A 16189-nucleotide genomic window follows, 5' to 3' on the forward strand; every position below is an offset into this window, starting at 1 on the left:
CGAGAAAAGGCAGAAAGGGACTTTTTGGCGCTTGTGGATTGAAGACAACAACTCCCACCATGCACCATGATGCACAGCTTCGCTGGCCACTCCCGCTGATCTAGATCACTGGGTCCCACCCCCTTGTGCTTGTAGTCTTACGAGAATCCTCCCCTCTTACACTTCCTATTTACTTCTACGCAAAAATCGTCATATTGCGTCATCTTAAACAGGAAGTGTTGGAGATCGATACGGATCTCTCCAGTCTCCCCAGAAAATAAGGGAATTAAGGGTTTCTAATGATGCAAAGCTTAATGGAAATGGGTGAAGTTTCTATTTAAATGAAGTAGAATAATATGTAATATTCACCCTTCACAATAAAACCCCCAAACCGATTGCCATGTGCACAGAACAAAAATTCACATCCATATTTATTTATTTGACATTTCCTGACAGGACATGGAACTCAAACTCAGTTTATCTGACAGCATTCTGCATACCGATTCGAACCTCACACCAAATCCATCCTAATCAATTACAGTAACAGAAAAAATGTTTGATTTTGATCTCCATTTCATTCAGGGCTGTGTGAGTGTGTGGGCAGGGCTAACATTGTGGCAGTTCAGGGAGGATGAAGATGATCTGAATGAGGAGGAGGATCTGAAGATGGGTGACGCCCACCCCGAGCTCCGCCCATATGATGACACCCCTGAGGTCGCCATGGCTCCCTGGAGACGACTGAGGGTAGAGCAGAGCGGGGTGGAACACCAGAAAAGAAAAATGGCGGAGTCAATTCCACAGTCGAAGAGATAGAGTGGCGAATGTCGAGACCCTTTCGAAATGTAGCACTACAAAACACTTTGACCAAACTTTAAGTTACACACATTTGATAGCTTAAAAAAAAATATATAGCTATGTGGTTTACAATCATCGTTAATTTATAAATTATAAGATAGACATCTGTTTAGGATGATCCGTTACCTGACTGAAGGGGAACGCATTGACTGCTTAGCCAGTGTGATCTGATTGGATGATCGGTGAGGGATTGTACCTGACCAATGAGAACAGACAAACACAATCCACCTTTATTTGGGATGTGGGTGTCACAGAAGTACAGGACAGTAATACAGTAGGAATAATTTAATTGAGGAAATCATTTTCATCAGTTTTACGGATTATGATGCAGACATTCACAGAAGAGGGATGTTGGAGATGTTTTTAAGAAGATTTTAAGTATTTGTTTCTAGTATATGTTTTTATTGCGGAAGTGCTGGCTAGGAGGCCGACAAACTGAAGCTATTAAAGAGCAGTCAGGAAATGTATTACAATAAATGTCCAGATGATCTAGGAGATGATCCATAAATAAGCCAACACAAAGACATAAGTTGAAACCTTCCTGGTCCTATTATTAGCAGTGTGAACAAAGCCAACAGCAGTTAACCCCTACCTCCTCTGTCAACTGCTAATCATTTCTTATGCCTGAATGTTTACCGACAACACATGCACTTATGCCCCCATAATGTGCACATTACAAATCAATCACGTGCCTCAGAAAGGACCAGATAGAGAGTTATGGGGGAAACATTGACATGAGGGAAACATCTGGATTAATTTACCAGGTGACCTCAAAGTCAATGGCCTATGACAGGGTCATGAGGATACGATAAATTAAACCCTAGCTGGCACCAACTTGGTTCCCTTGTCTCTATATGACCAACTATATAAACATTGTGTATCGCTAACCATAAATCTACGAGGAATTAGGATTCCCTATAGAGGATGACTTCAGAAAAGAGCATGCGGAAAAAGAATATGTATAAATAGTAAAAAATATCCCATGATGCAAAGCACTCGCAGAAAAGTGACGTGGTATGTTTTGCAGTGACTGTGAAGGTGTGAATGAAAGCACTCACCCATGCGGCCATCTTGTGGAGGGCTGATCAGGGACAGTCTGGTGTCAGGCTGAGAGACAGGAGTAGCATTGATAGTAAACACAGTAAATACAATCAATGCAAACTTTCACCTACTAATTTATAGAACAAGATCTGATGAACTTTCAACATCAAATGAATCCCAGGCGTGGACATTTGGACCCTAAATGTCACAGCAAAGGTACAAAACACGAATAAGAATAATTTGCTCTTATATTTGTATTGAATTATGAAAATAAATTATTCACTACTGAGTCCCAACGGTTTTCTAATAATTTAATGTAGGTCAAAAAAAACTGTCCGTTTATCCAATAAGTCTTAATAAGGATGTGTTGAAATGACAAATCAATTCTTACCTTTTTGAACAGATGTCTTCCATCTGATTCCATGTGGTCCACCCTGAAGGCCACAAATCCACCTCATCAGTCTTGTTTAGTTAACGGGCCTTATTCCACTAGCCTGGTTCTAACTCAACTCTGCTTCAGTTCCCCCACCCAGGTAGCAATCTATTTTGGACATAATTCAGTTCAATTAAGTTGTGAAGGACCTCCTCGGTCTAGATTTATTGAGGCGAAAACAATAAATAAAAAAAAAGCACAATAAAATGATATATATGTATAATAAACTGTATATACATATAGTAATCAGAAGAACAGTTACAGATTATGGCCCTCTGGGCAGGATATTCATAATCTTACGCATATCCACCAGAGGATTTCTATGTTGGCTGCCTCAGAATTATGTACAGTCATGTTGAGGAGAAACAACAACATTTGATTTGGATATTATCCGGTAAGTCAATCACCCCTGTGTCAACGTCACATGCAAATAAAAGAAAAAAAACATATTCTCAACCGGGACAGCAAGAAAAGTTTGCTTATTCAGGTGTGTGTGTGTGTGTGTGTGTGTGTGTGTGTGTGTGTGTGTGTGTGTGTGTGTGTGTGTGTGTGTGTGTGTGTGTGTGTGTGTGTGTGTGTGTGTGTGTGTGTGTGTGTGTGTGTGTGTGTGTGTGTGTGTGTGTGTGTGTGTGTGTGTGTGTGTGTGTGTGGATAGCTAGCTTCAGGGCAAGGTAAAGCAATGCGGCAACTTAAACTAACATAAGCCAGGAGAACTAAAGCCAGGATACTGATTGTTTGCACTGCGAAATACCTCCTCCGCTCACCTCTCCCCCCCATTCAACCTTTCTCCCTGTCACTATAACCCTAGCTCTTTTTTTCTTTTGTATCTCTGTCACAGCTCTGTGCTGTGATAAGGGAGCTTTAGAGCCATTGAGAGGGAGAGAGGGAGAGAGAGAGAGAGAGAGAGAGAGAGAGAAACGAGAGAGCAACAGAAAAAAAACAAGCGAGAGCGAGAGAGAGAGAGAGTAAGATGGTTGTAAAAAAACAAAAGTACATGAAACAAAATGCATCAAAAAGAGTTTGCAGAGCAAAATGGATTACACTGTGAGCGTTGACAGAGAGGGAAGCAAGAGGTTAAAATAAATTCCCTTCCATTGCAATTCATATCATTTGTGGTCATTGTACATACTGGAAGCTATTATATGTTTCTGTAGTGATACCATGTACCACAATCGCATGCATCGTCACGGCCAAGCACTTTTTAACTGACCTTAAACTTATTTTTAAGCATCGCTTTAAACATCTGTTCGATTATTAAAGGGCTACACTTACAGTGAAAAGGAACTTTGGCTATTGCGAATGACCACAATTAACTAAATACAATCTAACTGAGGAAATATCTCGGCTGTTGGTTGTAACGATAGAGCATAGATCAAATAATGTATGTGGCTGACGTCAAATAGAATATTGTAAAATGCTTGTTCTACTATACATATCCAGGCGGGGGCGCTATACTCACAGAGTTGCAGTTGAAGGATGTCGGGAGAGGGACAGGGAGGCCGGGGAGTTGTACGGGATGTGGAGAACTGATCAAGGACAACACCACTCATATGAAAGCAGGCAAAAAAACATCTACCTCTTATTCTGTGTTCCTTTCTCTCTCTCTCTCTCTCTCTCTCTCTCTCTCTCTCTCTCTCTCTCTCTCTCTCTCTCTCTCTCTCTCTCTCTCTCTCTCTCTCTCTCTCTCTCTCTCTCTCTCTCTCTCTCTCTCTCTCTCTCTCTCTCTCTCTCTCTCTCTCTCTCTCTCTCTCTGGTTACATATGGTATATACAGTACTATATATATATAAGGTTACAGATATTTTGTATCACATTGCTAAATTAGTGCCTAGCGCTACCTAATTGACTGAAGTTGATCCAGACGTACCTGATGGAGTCAGTAGGAGGAACCATGAGATGATGACTTACCTGAATTGGACATGCAGGACGTGTGGCAGGTGACACCCATCGGGGACACAGAGGAAGCTGTGGAACTGGATCAGGAACCAAAGACACCGGAGTAAACAAGTCATGAGACACCTTTAACATGGGGTTTATACGACTAAGAAAGCAGGTTCCTCCCTTGATAGGGTTGGTAAGGATAACAAAACACATGCATGCTGTTAGGAGCAGATCGGCCAGCAGTGCTACCTAGTGGTAGGTTATTTTTATACCTATGAATAAACTCAGACACAAAGTAACTTTTGCCACTACCATCATCATTGAACGACCAATATTGAGAGGAAAACATGAAATATGGCATCCATATTTTGTTAAAATTAAATTCCCTTATTCGTATAAAAGTTACCCCTGGTGTTGAAGAGACAGCTTTGAGATGTAGACGCTTTGCTCTTTGAGTTGTCTGTAGAGAACAAGCAACAAGGCAGAGGGTTTTTATTGGACCTTAATTAGTAGTAAAACACAATGTGAGATAGAGTGGGCTAGTTTACTTGGACATCTGTTGCATCTCCTGTTTCATCTTCACCAGGGCTTCTTCTAGTTTCTCATTCTGAAGTGGAGAAGGAGGAGGAAGTGGAGTAGGAGGAGAGAAGAAGGAAGAGGAGGAGGAGGAGGAGGAGGAGGAGGAGATTGCAGAGCGTTGAAAGTCCATGAGTTTCAACAATCAAGAGTTTAGCTTTGTTCCTTTAAATTCAGTACATTTATTTCTTACATATAAAATAATAATCTCAACGGACACAAACCCATACACACACACACAACCAGACACCATGATAAATACATTTATCCAAGAAGAGGCTTGCTCACCCTCTGCTGGTAGTGAGCCAGAAGTCTATTCTGGTGTCTGGCCTGGAACAGGAGCACCTGGGGACATGGATTAATGTTGGATTAACCGGTCGCTACTGCGGCATCACTGAGAAAAAAAAAGTGTTCAATCAACCATTTTTTGGGCATTTGACAATCTCTATTGTTTACTTACTTTCCTGCAATGTTATGTTCTTGACAGACTAAAAATGACATGACAATCCACTTGAATAGTGTATCAGCTAGTTAATAACATAGACATCGTAAAAATGACCCAATTGGATAAATCATTATGATTTATTCTACCTGTTAGATAAATATGTGAACATTCTCATCAATACTGTTTGTGTCGTTTGAGGTTATCCAGTCTAACCTTGCTGATCTCTTTTAAGTATTTGGTTGCCAGGACATTGACGTCAGAGAACAGAGCCTTCACCTCACATGTGCTCTGTTAAAACAAACCCAACGTTACAGCTCATCATCACCATGTTACCAACAACATGACTTTCTTTATTAATTAGTTCAGTTGGAATGATCATTTAAATGAAGTTATGTGTGTTAAAAATGCAAAGACAAAAATACATGAATGTGGAAAATATACTAGCTAATCGTTATTGGAAACAAATCACAGTTATGGTGCTAACCTTATCTGAGAGAGGAGATACCTGACATTTAGCTTTGCATATTAAGCACTCCCCTGGCTTTCCTATAGAAAAAAATGTTTAGTTAAACACAATAAAAAAAATGCTATGATTAATAAATTGTGATTACATCATGAAAGGACTGACGTTAGCTTAAAATGTTAAGAATATTCGTTGTTTTGTACATGTTTACCTTTCTGAAAACATACATTGCAGATAATATGACCACAGCTGGTGACGGCCAGCAGGCACTCGACACTGGGTGCCGTAAAGCAGGAGTTGCAGCAGATCCAGTTGGACATGTTCTGGTGGTACTTTAAATGTGTTCACCTCATCAGGACAGTAGGAGAAAGAAAGCCCGAACGTAGCGTGAGCTGTGTGGCTACCTCCGAGGTAAAAGACTAAGCCAGGGTGGAGTGAAAAAAACCGCTCTGCTATCACCAGAACGAACAAAACAAACAATACGAACTAAACCAAAATTGTACGTCTTGTTCTTTTGTGTGATAAAGCAACAATTTTGGGAGGGAAACAGGTCGCTTGTTGACCTAAGTTTGTCGCAACTTGACTCAGTGTGAGCCAGATAACGGCTCTTTCGGGATCACCGGCTGTGCGTGAGTAGCTAGCTAGCCTCTGGATAGCGGACCGTCATCAGGGGCCACTCACACTAGGGCCGCGGCCCCGTGCCCGAGCTCATTTGCATACTAAAGTCTAGATTAGAATGTTTGGCTAATGTGACCACGCTATCCGTATCCCAGCACGGAACAGCGGAACACTTGGGAGAGGTGTGCCGTGGCCAAAGTACAGATGATAATGAGATGAGACGCGCACACGGGCGGATACGCAACGTGAGCTGGATGACGTAGTCTGAAGGAGCAATCGTGCCCAGGCCACGGCCTTTGGGAGCAGTGGAGGGCGCACTCACACTCGGCAAGTTTTCCTGTTCCATTCTTTATTAAGGCGCAGTAGCTAAGCCAGAGATTTTCATCATAGGCCTAATTAGTATGGATAGATAAACTAATACAGAATGTATGTTCCATTTTCAGATAAATGCTCGTTTTTGATTAGCCTGTGTGAATATTGTAAATGTATCACAACCACAGTTAAAATATTATTTTTTTGCTGAATATAAAAAGTTTGGTTTCCTACTTTTCTGTATTGTGTTATTCATTAAAAAAAATAGACCTGTAGGCTGAATAATTTTTATTGTTTTTACCCTATAACATGATGCAAACATGTATACATATTTTTGTTGTTCACATACAAATGTTAATTATAAATGATAGGCCTATATATTTTTAATAATAGGTCATTATAATGCAAAAAGAAAATCGTATTTATTAATTCCAACAGTTTATGCTCATCAAGCATAAAAATCAACATGTGCGATCCTAATAATATTAAAGGACTTGATCAGATGAGCTTCTTTTCTATGAAGAAGTCTTTGAGTCTGTTCATTTGCCAGAAGCCCACAGAGAGAAGGATGGTTGTCTGCACCACAGACCACCACAGCACGCTACGGTTGGTGTCCTCGCTGTTTTGACGAAATACCTCTTCTCTCTCCTAAAGGGAACAGCAGAACAGGCTAGAGTGAAGAGAATACGTAGTACGTTTTGTCCCTTACGAATAAATTAAGTAGTAAAAGTGCTCCACAATATCATGAGTGCATATATGTTGCTATGCTCTAGCTAGACAGGACAGGTATCATTCATGATAAGTTATGAATACCCTTTGTTGGTCTTGCTGCCTGGTGATGTACATCATCTGGTCAATCATATGATTCAGAGACTCCTCCATAGTGTGCAGGTTTTCCTTGGTCTTCTCTGAGCCTCTCTCAATGGGATGTTCTCCCATCTGAACATCCAAATGCAGTTTCTACACGCATGCACACGCACAAGCACACACACACACACACTCAAACACACACGTAACACAAGCACACAGAGACACAGTAAGATACATGCACGTATAGGAACGTAGATAAACATGAGGTTGTGGTTTAGGTAACCCTAAATATGTAAGCACAATCCTACCTTTTCTTGCATGAGATCATTTTTGTTTGGCAAAGGCAGTGATGAACAAGCCTGTTTGTTTGTGTGTGTGTTTTTCTCTGTCTGTGTGTGTCTGACTGATTATGTGTGTATGCCTGTCTGACGTGTTTGTCTATGTGTGTGTCTCTGTCTGTATGTTTATGTGTGTGCCTGTCCGACTGTGTTTGTGTGTGTGTGTGTGGGGGTGTGTGTGTGTGTGTGTTTCTCACCAGCTTTTCCTTAGCAAAGACAGAGAAGCTGGTAGAGTTGGTTTGGAAGCAGAGCAGGTGCTGTCCACTGGCATGAGAGGTGAAGGTGAATTTACCGTGTTTCCCGTAACGCTTGGTCATCAACACCTGCAGACCAGCCACACACCGCACAGACAGGTGACAACATTTATAAATGTTCTAAAACGTATCTAGAGCACAAAAACTAGACCATCAACTGGCCATTGGAAGTGGTTGATGGGACGAGATCACTACATGGTTGGTCAGGGGACAAAGGGGATAGAAATAGAGGGGTAAGGCACGGGGATAGAGAGATGGGTCTGGTGAATAGGAACACTTTTCTTAAAGGGTCTCGTTGGTCTGGTGTCTAGCATGTGCTTGGAGTCTGGTACCTCATTGCCAGGGTCTCGCACCGTGGTGGTCATACCCATTTGAGGTAGACCTGAACTCTGCTTCAGATCCCAAGGCTCTAGGAGGAAGTACCCTTATGGGAATTCAGACAAACACACACACACACACACACACACACACACACACACACACACACACACACACACAAATGATACATACAAACATACACACACGCACACTATTCATACATGTTTCCATTTGCTTAATAATAACTTTATTTTCAATGAGGAAATGAAAAGACTAGCATTATCTAAGTCAGATAAATACTACAATATTTGCTGATGCATTGTTCTCTCGACTTCTCTCTCCCATGGACTCACCTGTCACCAGCGTGCCTTCAGGGATGTCCTCTATTATGCATCTCTCCTCCTGTTCTCCCAGGTCCATAAACATGGCCTCCACCAGCACCAGGTAACTCAGCAGGCAACACGCCACTCCACGCAAACTCATTTTCATCCAAAACTATAACTTATTTACTGAACTACAAAATATATGAGTTAAAAGTATTGTTCTCGGCGGATGTATTCCATATGTTTCACATGTGATCAATGTAGAATTCTTAAATGTTAGGCTGCAGTACGGTTGTTATCTCGTAAAGGCTGTGTTGGAAAATGCCAGAGTGTGAGAAAATCCCAGGTGCTGTTGTAGTGACAAGGCATTCTACTGACGATGTGATTGGTCAACTCAGGAGCCTATAGAGTCAGAGATTAAAGGACACTGTTACCCCTCAAACGCATTGACCAGCATGAGTGATGTCACTACTGCATTACTAATTACTATTTTAAGCAGACCCTTTTATCTTTGTATTTTTGGTTGAAAGTCATATGCTTTAAGTGTCTTTAAGTTTATAGATGGAAGGTTTTCTAATATCCACAGTCTCTTATATTTAGTGATATTCACTCAAGTAGGTGTCAGCCCTTCTACTTGGGGACCTACCCCATTTTACAGTTGTACCCTTAATTGTACCCCTCTCCATTAAAACAAAAGTTATCCTCCAAGCAAAAACCATGGCTTCTCCTTTCCTGTTGAACCTGCTCCCCTATATGAGTCATAATCCTCTTCCATGTCCTTGTTTTATGAACGAAGCCAAGCGGAAGGAGCCTTTAAAAGGGTCTTCCGAATGGCTATTCAATCTGGAACGCCCCCGCTCAGCGTCATGCAGTAGCTGCCGTATGACGCCGAGCGGGGGCGTGCCAGCCGTCTATAAAGCGAGATATCCTGGTCTGTTTTACCCATTGGCTTGCTGTGGTGCGGCTCGCCAGAGAAGAGAAAACTTGTGTTCTTCTTGTGTTGCGTCTCTGTGAGTTAGTGAATATGGGATTTGGTTGGATAATGATCATAATGGTTGCTTTTTTTATGAGGGGTTTCATATTGAAAACAACTAATGTGTCATGTGGGCCTAATGCTCACAATAGAGTTTGGTGTTGGTTGGATAATAATCATAATGGTTGCTTTTTTTATGAGGGGTTCCATATTGAAAACAACTAATGTGTCATGTGGGCCTAATGCTCACAATAGAGTTTAGTGTGTTTAAATCATTGCTTGTCATCATACTTTGAATACTTGATATCAATACTCATTGCTCTTGTTAGATGTATTTACATTTTATTGACAATAGACACATACACACATATACACAGTTATAAACAGAATTATAATTGACTATTTTACAAAAAGTCACTTGTGATACATCAATAAGCAACAACAACAAAGACAAATATGAAATATTGCTGTAATCTTTAAAACTGTACAGTACAGGTTAAAATCCTGTAAATAAATGTGTTCTTTGTCCTGAGGAAAACAACCACAGTCAATTTAAAAACATTTGAAACACTCTAAAAACATATTTCAAATTGTGAAACACCATATGAGCACCTTATCCTCCTGTGTTAAGACTATAGTTTTGCATTTTTATAAACGTCATTGTTTGAGATTCGGGGGAACCAAAATAAGGTGCTAGCTAACCACATTCTGCATCCTTTTAAATAGTTCCTGGTACACTAATTTAGTTTTAGGGGTTTGAAGGTGTAGTCTTTAGGGTTGGTATTCCCTCAAACATCCTTTCTGATGCACAACAAAAATTCTAACACTACACTACTTTCAGATGGGAAGTCAACGCAGAGCGCTTCCTGTTGTTTCTCACTCTCCCCTTTCCTTTCCTCCCCTTTCCCTGTCTTCTCTCCTTCCGCTTCGTCCTCTCCTTTCTCTCCTTTTCCTCCCTCTGTCCCTGGCCTAGTCATAAGCAGTTATCGGGGGTGCACTTCTTCTCCTCCTCCAGCAGAGGGCAGGCCGTTCCGTGGTTGGCCGAGTGCATGAGCACGTAGCGTGTGCGGTGCCTCACGCCCGAGTCTCCGCACTTCCCTTTGCACAAGCCCCACGGAGACCATGGGGACACCTCGCAATCCAGGGGAGTTTCTGCAGAAAAGGGAAGGCATAACTAAATTCAATAATTCTCAAAAAAAACAACTAAAAGGGGTAGTTCGGAATTTTGGACATAGGGCCTGATTCCCAAGTGAGTATTGGTATTCTATATCACTGGAGACAGTTTTCAACACATTTCATTCAGTCCTTCTAGTTGCAGAGTTCGCTCGTGCTAGGCTAGCGCACGGCAACGGGCAATGCTAGCCTGCTATTATAAACAGTCTTACCCACTCCACAGTACATCCGAGGTAAATCAATTATAACGCCAGACTATAGATTTAAATGTCTGTGTTGATAGAATAATGTTAGAATAAAATTAACCTTGCATCGCATGAATCATCGAGGGACTACTTTCTCAGCAGAAGCGGAATTTTACTATGCGCTGGTTAGGTTTGTAACCGAATCACGACAGAAGAACGTAAACAGAAGCGTGGGACAGAAGCGCAATTGAACGACTAGGCAACATGATGGTTCAGTGTGCTTTCAGAAATTGTAGAAATAAACGGTACGGATGGGCACCACAAAGTTTCCACCAATTTCCAGTGCGAGATCCAGAAAGGACTCAACTGTGGCTTGTTGCTGCTGGCTTGGACATCAAAACACCGGCTCGTACATGTACGGTTCGTTGGATACAACAAATTCCTCATAATCGTCTTCAAAAGCAGATGCATCGCTAACTCCTCCAAACGTGGGCATATCTTGTTAATTGAATACGCTTATAGAATTCCTTCGTTCACTGCACTCTGAGTTTGTAGCAATGACAGCGGCAGGTAACCTAGGTATCAGTCCGCCGCTGCCGTAGCCTACGTACAGGAATATATACACTGCTGCTGAGACCCCGCAATTCCCTCAAAATGCAATGCAATGCAAGGTTGGTTTTATTTCTAACATTATTCTATAAACAGACATTTAGATTTATAGTCTGTCGTTATAATTGATTTACCTCGGGTGTACTGTGGAGTGGGTAAGACTGTTTTTAATAGCAGGCTAGCATTGCCCGTTGGCGTGCGCTAGCCTAGCACGAGCGAACTCAGCAACTGTATGAAATGTGTTGAAAACTGTCTCCAGTGATATAGAATACCAATGCTCACTTGGGAATCAGGCCCTATGTCCAAAATTCCGAACTACCCCTTTAAGAACCAGTTATCCTAGAATGCTACTAATTTTAAAGCCATTATAAGGGTTTAATAATCAATACTTGCAATATAGTATAGAATAATTTAGAAAGCTGTACGTTTATGTTTAGTTGGCTGTCTTTTTCACTTTTCTATTGTTTTATCTCTTAGAATGCTAAAATATTTGGCTAGGATATTGCAATGTAGCAATATCCTAGCCATATGTGTATACCTCATATGTGAGTCTGAATCTTTGCTAAATATAAAATCAAAAACCATTAAAGTACAGTCTGGTAAATGTTAGAATTCCTTAGGTTGCCATTAAGAAGTGCTTTCTTGGCAACAATTGGGTCGGTTGAAGGTAAACAGTTGGAGTACATCTGGTTAATTAAAGCTGAATCACCCTTTAAAACCACATCTCTTATCATTAATGTAATGCTGAGTAGCCAAGTCAGCTGCATACACACAAGCACATACACACCACACGCAAGCACAAACACCCGCATTCACACGCACACACAATCACACAAACACACATATTCAAACTCACACACACAAGCACACATACACTCAATCATAGCACTGCATCTCTTCCTATAAGCCATTCTTTGCCAAAAAAGCCGTTTGTTTAAAATAGTTGTTGAACATAGCTTTTAAGCTTGTCTGGTATTGTCATAATTTTTCTGTGAGATTTATCTCTATCTCTCTCTCTTTCTCCCTCTCCCTCTCTCTCTCTCTCTCTCCCTATCCCTATCCCTCTCCCACTCTCCCTCTCTCTCTCTCTCTCTTCCTCCCTCTTCCTCTCTCTCTCTGTGTCTAATCCGGTGCTAGGCCAGGCTCGCTCGCCCACGGTGGGATGATCTTATAAAAACATTGATAGGCATCGCAGACAGCGGGTCGTGGACCAGAGTGGAATAGCAGACGGCCATGAAGGAGGAGGAGCATGAGGAGGAGGAGAGAAGGAAAGACGAAATGACAGACGGAGGTTTTGACAAGAGGTTAGAGTCGACATCTTCAAGCATGAATGGGCTCAGATCTACTATGCAGGTCGCTCTGACCGACAAAGAGATGTTGAATCGTCTGAGGTTAACGTGACACACTCTGACTCAACTGACAAAAGGCATTTTATAAGCGATCTGTGATTAACAAGAAACAAACCCCAAAAACATTTGGTCAATTCAACCACCCTGTGTTCCCTATCCTCGAGGGGGGGGGGGGTCATAAAATATACTTGATGGATCGGTGGAGAGAAGAGGGGATGAAACGACAGGGAACTGAAGGAAGGAAGGAAGGAAGGAGTTTGAAGTGAAGAGAAAACCTGGAGACCCCAACCGTTTTCTTGGCCACCACACATGCATGTCTTGTGTGTTTGTTGACAGGTAGCCATGGTTATAGACTATGATGGTGTGGCGCGATGTCATGTCGGAATAAAACCACAGTCCACCAATGGATGGCTTTGATTTCCCTTCCCTGTGGTGCTGTCACACGCTTTGCCCACTTTTTCCACCTCAGTCTGCTTATAAAGACTTTATGATGAATGAATAAAAGTAATTAAAATGCCAGTCTTGAATTCCGTTCAGGCCTCAGACAGTGTGTCCTTTCTTAAAGGGAATATCAACAGCTAATATGTAGAGCAAATATAATTTGTCACACATGGAAGATTTAGGATTGCTAGGTTTATTTCAATTAAATAACTTAAGCCATTAAGCTAAGCTATTGAAAAAAGGGATTGAATCACTGATGAAGATGAATATTCATATCCAAGATTTCTGTTTGCATATAGGGGCCGACATAGATCTGCATATGCCTCGTCCGAGCTATTGAAAATACCTTTTCCATCACCTTTTCCATCGGGATTCTGCTGACCCACTGAAGCTGGTGTTAGCAGACTGTTCGCCTTGGGAACAGCTAATGAGCTTATTTAGTCAAACCCAGAGCCCCAGCAAATTTTTAAACACAGAAACTCCTGCTTCCTATTCTGGGGGATCTGACCGACTCAGCGAGAGACACGCTGACATACTCAATTTATTAGGAGACATTTCCAGGGTGTTGAAGTTCCTTTCTTCCCGTGTCAATGCGTAAATTGTTCCATGTGAATATGAATACAACCACATGTGCCAAGTGTAGCAGCTTCTTGCACTTCACTTGTTATCTTAGGTGTTGATTCAATCTTTCAAGCATTCAGACTTAATATACCATGTGTTTGGTCCGCCTTAATATATGCTACCCATCTTGACTTAAAACTGACAGTTTTCATTGTCAATGGCCTACACTTGACGTCTGTTTGAGAGAACCGCACGTGAGGAATGGCTGAGATGGTCATTTATTCATTCAACAGTTCAACTCAACCTTAACCAAACCCTCCCCTGTAGATCTCCCCCGTGCTGTTTGGAGCACAGGTAAGGAGTCAAACTCTATTTAATGGCAAATGGCCGGAAGGCTTTGAACTTACTGATGTGCTTCTCTTCAATCTCGTTGTCGGTTGGCAGTTGGTTTGACTGGGTGGGTTCCGCTGGAAGGCTGATGATCTGATTGGTCTTCTTTATCTTGGTCAGCGTCACTTTGGCGATGGGTGGGAGGTGCTTCAGGCGTGGGTAGAAAAAGGAGTTGGCAGGGTGGCTGGGGGAGGAGGAGGTGATCTGGGTAGGAGATTAACGATCAGAATCAATGAGGTTCTGGTGGTTTTGGAGGCCATTTTGATCATGTCGGCTGTGAAGGACAGGTGACGATATAGGATGGTTTTGCTGTGATGGTGCATTGGGTGAAGCAATTAGAATTTGATGGCATAGCATTCAATGCATTGTAAAATAATTGCTTATGATACAATAGTTTATAAATTTAGGCTTAGTGGTTTCAAAGTAATTTGCTTCAAAAGAGTGGCTGGTGAATTAAAGGAAAGGAATTAAGAAATGTATGCTACAAACAGCACAGTTCTTTACTTCTATTAGGACTATAGACAGCACTGTGATGAATTGACCACCATTGTCAAAGGATTAGTCAACCAGCGATGTAATCTGGAATCTTATGAAGGAGCCTGATCATGTACACAGACAGATAGATTGAGAAACACTCGCTCTAATAACTCCATCAGGTAGACGGTATCAAGTAACCTATACTATATCATGGCCTGAAGAGGAGTGTGCGATGAAGGTCCGTGGGCCGACCTGCATGACCTTGTCCTGGGGGATGGTCTCATAGTTGGGTGAGGAGAAGGTGAAGCCGCTGTCGGTTCCTGCGTCGTAGGGGAAGAGCTCCAATGAAACGTTCTCCTTCCATTGGCCGCCCTCGCAGAGGTCCAGGCTGTCCACGCCCACGAACCAATCAGGGCTGGGGACGATGCGCACCATGAAGGACAGCTAGAGAGTGGGGGAGGCGGAAGGGCGGGGGGAGGGAGTCAGGAGGAAGAGTGAGAGTGAGAGAGATGTTATACTATTTGATCGTTTATTAAGGTCCATCAATTACTTAAAGGACTATGTGTCTATGTGTGTCACTGGGTCAGCAGGTCAAAGGTCACTGTCAAATTCTGGGGACAAAATTCACCGTGGAATCAGGGTTTCTCTTCAACATTGAATCAGGGTCTAGAGTTACTTTCTAGTTCCAAAGTCAGAGGGAATATTAAAAAAGTAAAATCAATATCAGACTAAAATATATTTCGTCAATTGCACTGATTTGGACGTACAAGCAAAAACATTTCTCTGACCGCCAAGTTGGTCGTCCTCCACCCTCTTTATCCTTCCCCTTTCTATCCTTACTGGCATCTGTCTCTCACGACCCACCGCTTAATTTAATGGCCAGCTTATGTTGAGTTCAAAAGTTTTGTCAAAACAAGCCAGTTACACAGTAAGGTCCTCGGGGAATGGCTGAGAACAAACCTCACTGCATTGTTTCCAATCGTGCTTGGACAAGATTCAGAAAAAAACGTGAAAAACCTGTCTAGACCTTTGTTTTATATTCTAACATCTGATACAATCTAATTCGGATGAACCGTATGAGATACTTATGTATGGTCGAAGATTGGCTCTGGTGAACGTCTTGAAATACAGTGTCTCACAACCTTGTCAAACTGGGATGGAATTTACCTTTCACCTTTGCTTCACCTTTGCGTCCCCTTTGGCACATGCTCACAAGGGGGCTTCAATTAGACCCCTGTGTGTGAGAGTTTTTTGTCTGTGTTTGTGTGACTGTGTGTGTGTGTGTGTGTGTTTGTCTATGTTTGTGTGAGTCTATGTGCATAGTCGTATGTGTCTGTGTGTGTGTGAAGCATTATTTTATTTTAAGCATTTTTGTATGCGTGTGTG

The 16189-nt window shown here is 41.9% G+C and overlaps 3 protein-coding genes across 3 annotated transcripts; all 3 read right to left on the bottom strand.

Moving 5' to 3' along the window:
- Positions 1–397: 397 nt before the first annotated feature.
- On the bottom strand, positions 398–6451 carry LOC132466451 (probable E3 SUMO-protein ligase RNF212). The gene is made up of 12 exons (XM_060063713.1): positions 5884–6451; positions 5694–5755; positions 5423–5497; positions 5053–5109; positions 4737–4795; positions 4595–4648; positions 4216–4280; positions 3768–3834; positions 2267–2309; positions 1893–1941; positions 961–1030; positions 398–717 (listed from the first exon to the last, which is right to left on the bottom strand). The coding sequence occupies exons 1-12, from the start codon at positions 5990–5992 to the stop codon at positions 558–560; spliced, it is 870 nt and encodes a 289-aa protein (XP_059919696.1). The 5' UTR covers positions 5993–6451; the 3' UTR covers positions 398–557.
- Positions 6452–6884: 433 nt separating this feature from the next.
- si:ch211-255i20.3 (transmembrane emp24 domain-containing protein 11) lies at positions 6885–8986 on the bottom strand. Its single transcript, XM_060063720.1, has 5 exons — positions 8676–8986; positions 8337–8428; positions 7948–8073; positions 7416–7562; positions 6885–7250 (listed from the first exon to the last, which is right to left on the bottom strand). The coding sequence occupies exons 1-5, from the start codon at positions 8809–8811 to the stop codon at positions 7101–7103; spliced, it is 651 nt and encodes a 216-aa protein (XP_059919703.1). The 5' UTR covers positions 8812–8986; the 3' UTR covers positions 6885–7100.
- Positions 8987–9940: 954 nt separating this feature from the next.
- Positions 9941–15823, bottom strand: spon2b (spondin 2b, extracellular matrix protein). The gene is made up of 3 exons (XM_060063722.1): positions 15056–15823; positions 14344–14530; positions 9941–10770 (listed from the first exon to the last, which is right to left on the bottom strand). The coding sequence occupies exons 1-3, from the start codon at positions 15236–15238 to the stop codon at positions 10592–10594; spliced, it is 549 nt and encodes a 182-aa protein (XP_059919705.1). The 5' UTR covers positions 15239–15823; the 3' UTR covers positions 9941–10591.
- Positions 15824–16189: the final 366 nt, after the last annotated feature.

Source organism: Gadus macrocephalus, chromosome 10 (genome assembly GCF_031168955.1).
Source record: "Gadus macrocephalus chromosome 10, ASM3116895v1".
NCBI classification, from domain to species: Eukaryota; Metazoa; Chordata; class Actinopteri; order Gadiformes; family Gadidae; genus Gadus; species Gadus macrocephalus.

Bases quoted from the DNA above. Each gene is read 5' to 3' on its own strand.
- LOC132466451 (XM_060063713.1), bottom strand. From the start codon at position 5,992: ATGTCCAACTGGATCTGCTGCAACTCCTGCTTTACGGCACCCAGTGTC. The intron at 5,498-5,693 runs GTTAGCACCATA...TTGTTTTAACAG, and splicing joins TATCTCCTCTCTCAGATAAG to AGCACATGTGAGGTGAAGGC. The intron at 4,649-4,736 runs GTAAACTAGCCC...TGTTCTCTACAG, and splicing joins GAGATGCAACAGATGTCCAA to ACAACTCAAAGAGCAAAGCG.
- spon2b (XM_060063722.1), bottom strand. From the start codon at position 15,238: ATGGTGCGCATCGTCCCCAGCCCTGATTGGTTCGTGGGCGTGGACAGC. The intron at 14,531-15,055 runs GTCGGCCCACGG...TCTCCTACCCAG, and splicing joins CCCAGGACAAGGTCATGCAG to ATCACCTCCTCCTCCCCCAG. The intron at 10,771-14,343 runs GTAAGTTCAAAG...CCTTTTCTGCAG, and splicing joins GATTGAAGAGAAGCACATCA to AAACTCCCCTGGATTGCGAG.
- si:ch211-255i20.3 (XM_060063720.1), bottom strand. From the start codon at position 8,811: ATGAAAATGAGTTTGCGTGGAGTGGCGTGTTGCCTGCTGAGTTACCTG. The intron at 7,563-7,947 runs GTGAGAAACACA...GCATGCGTGTAG, and splicing joins TCTTTGCTAAGGAAAAGCTG to AAACTGCATTTGGATGTTCA. The intron at 7,251-7,415 runs GTATTCATAACT...TGTTCCCTTTAG, and splicing joins GGCAGCAAGACCAACAAAGG to GAGAGAGAAGAGGTATTTCG.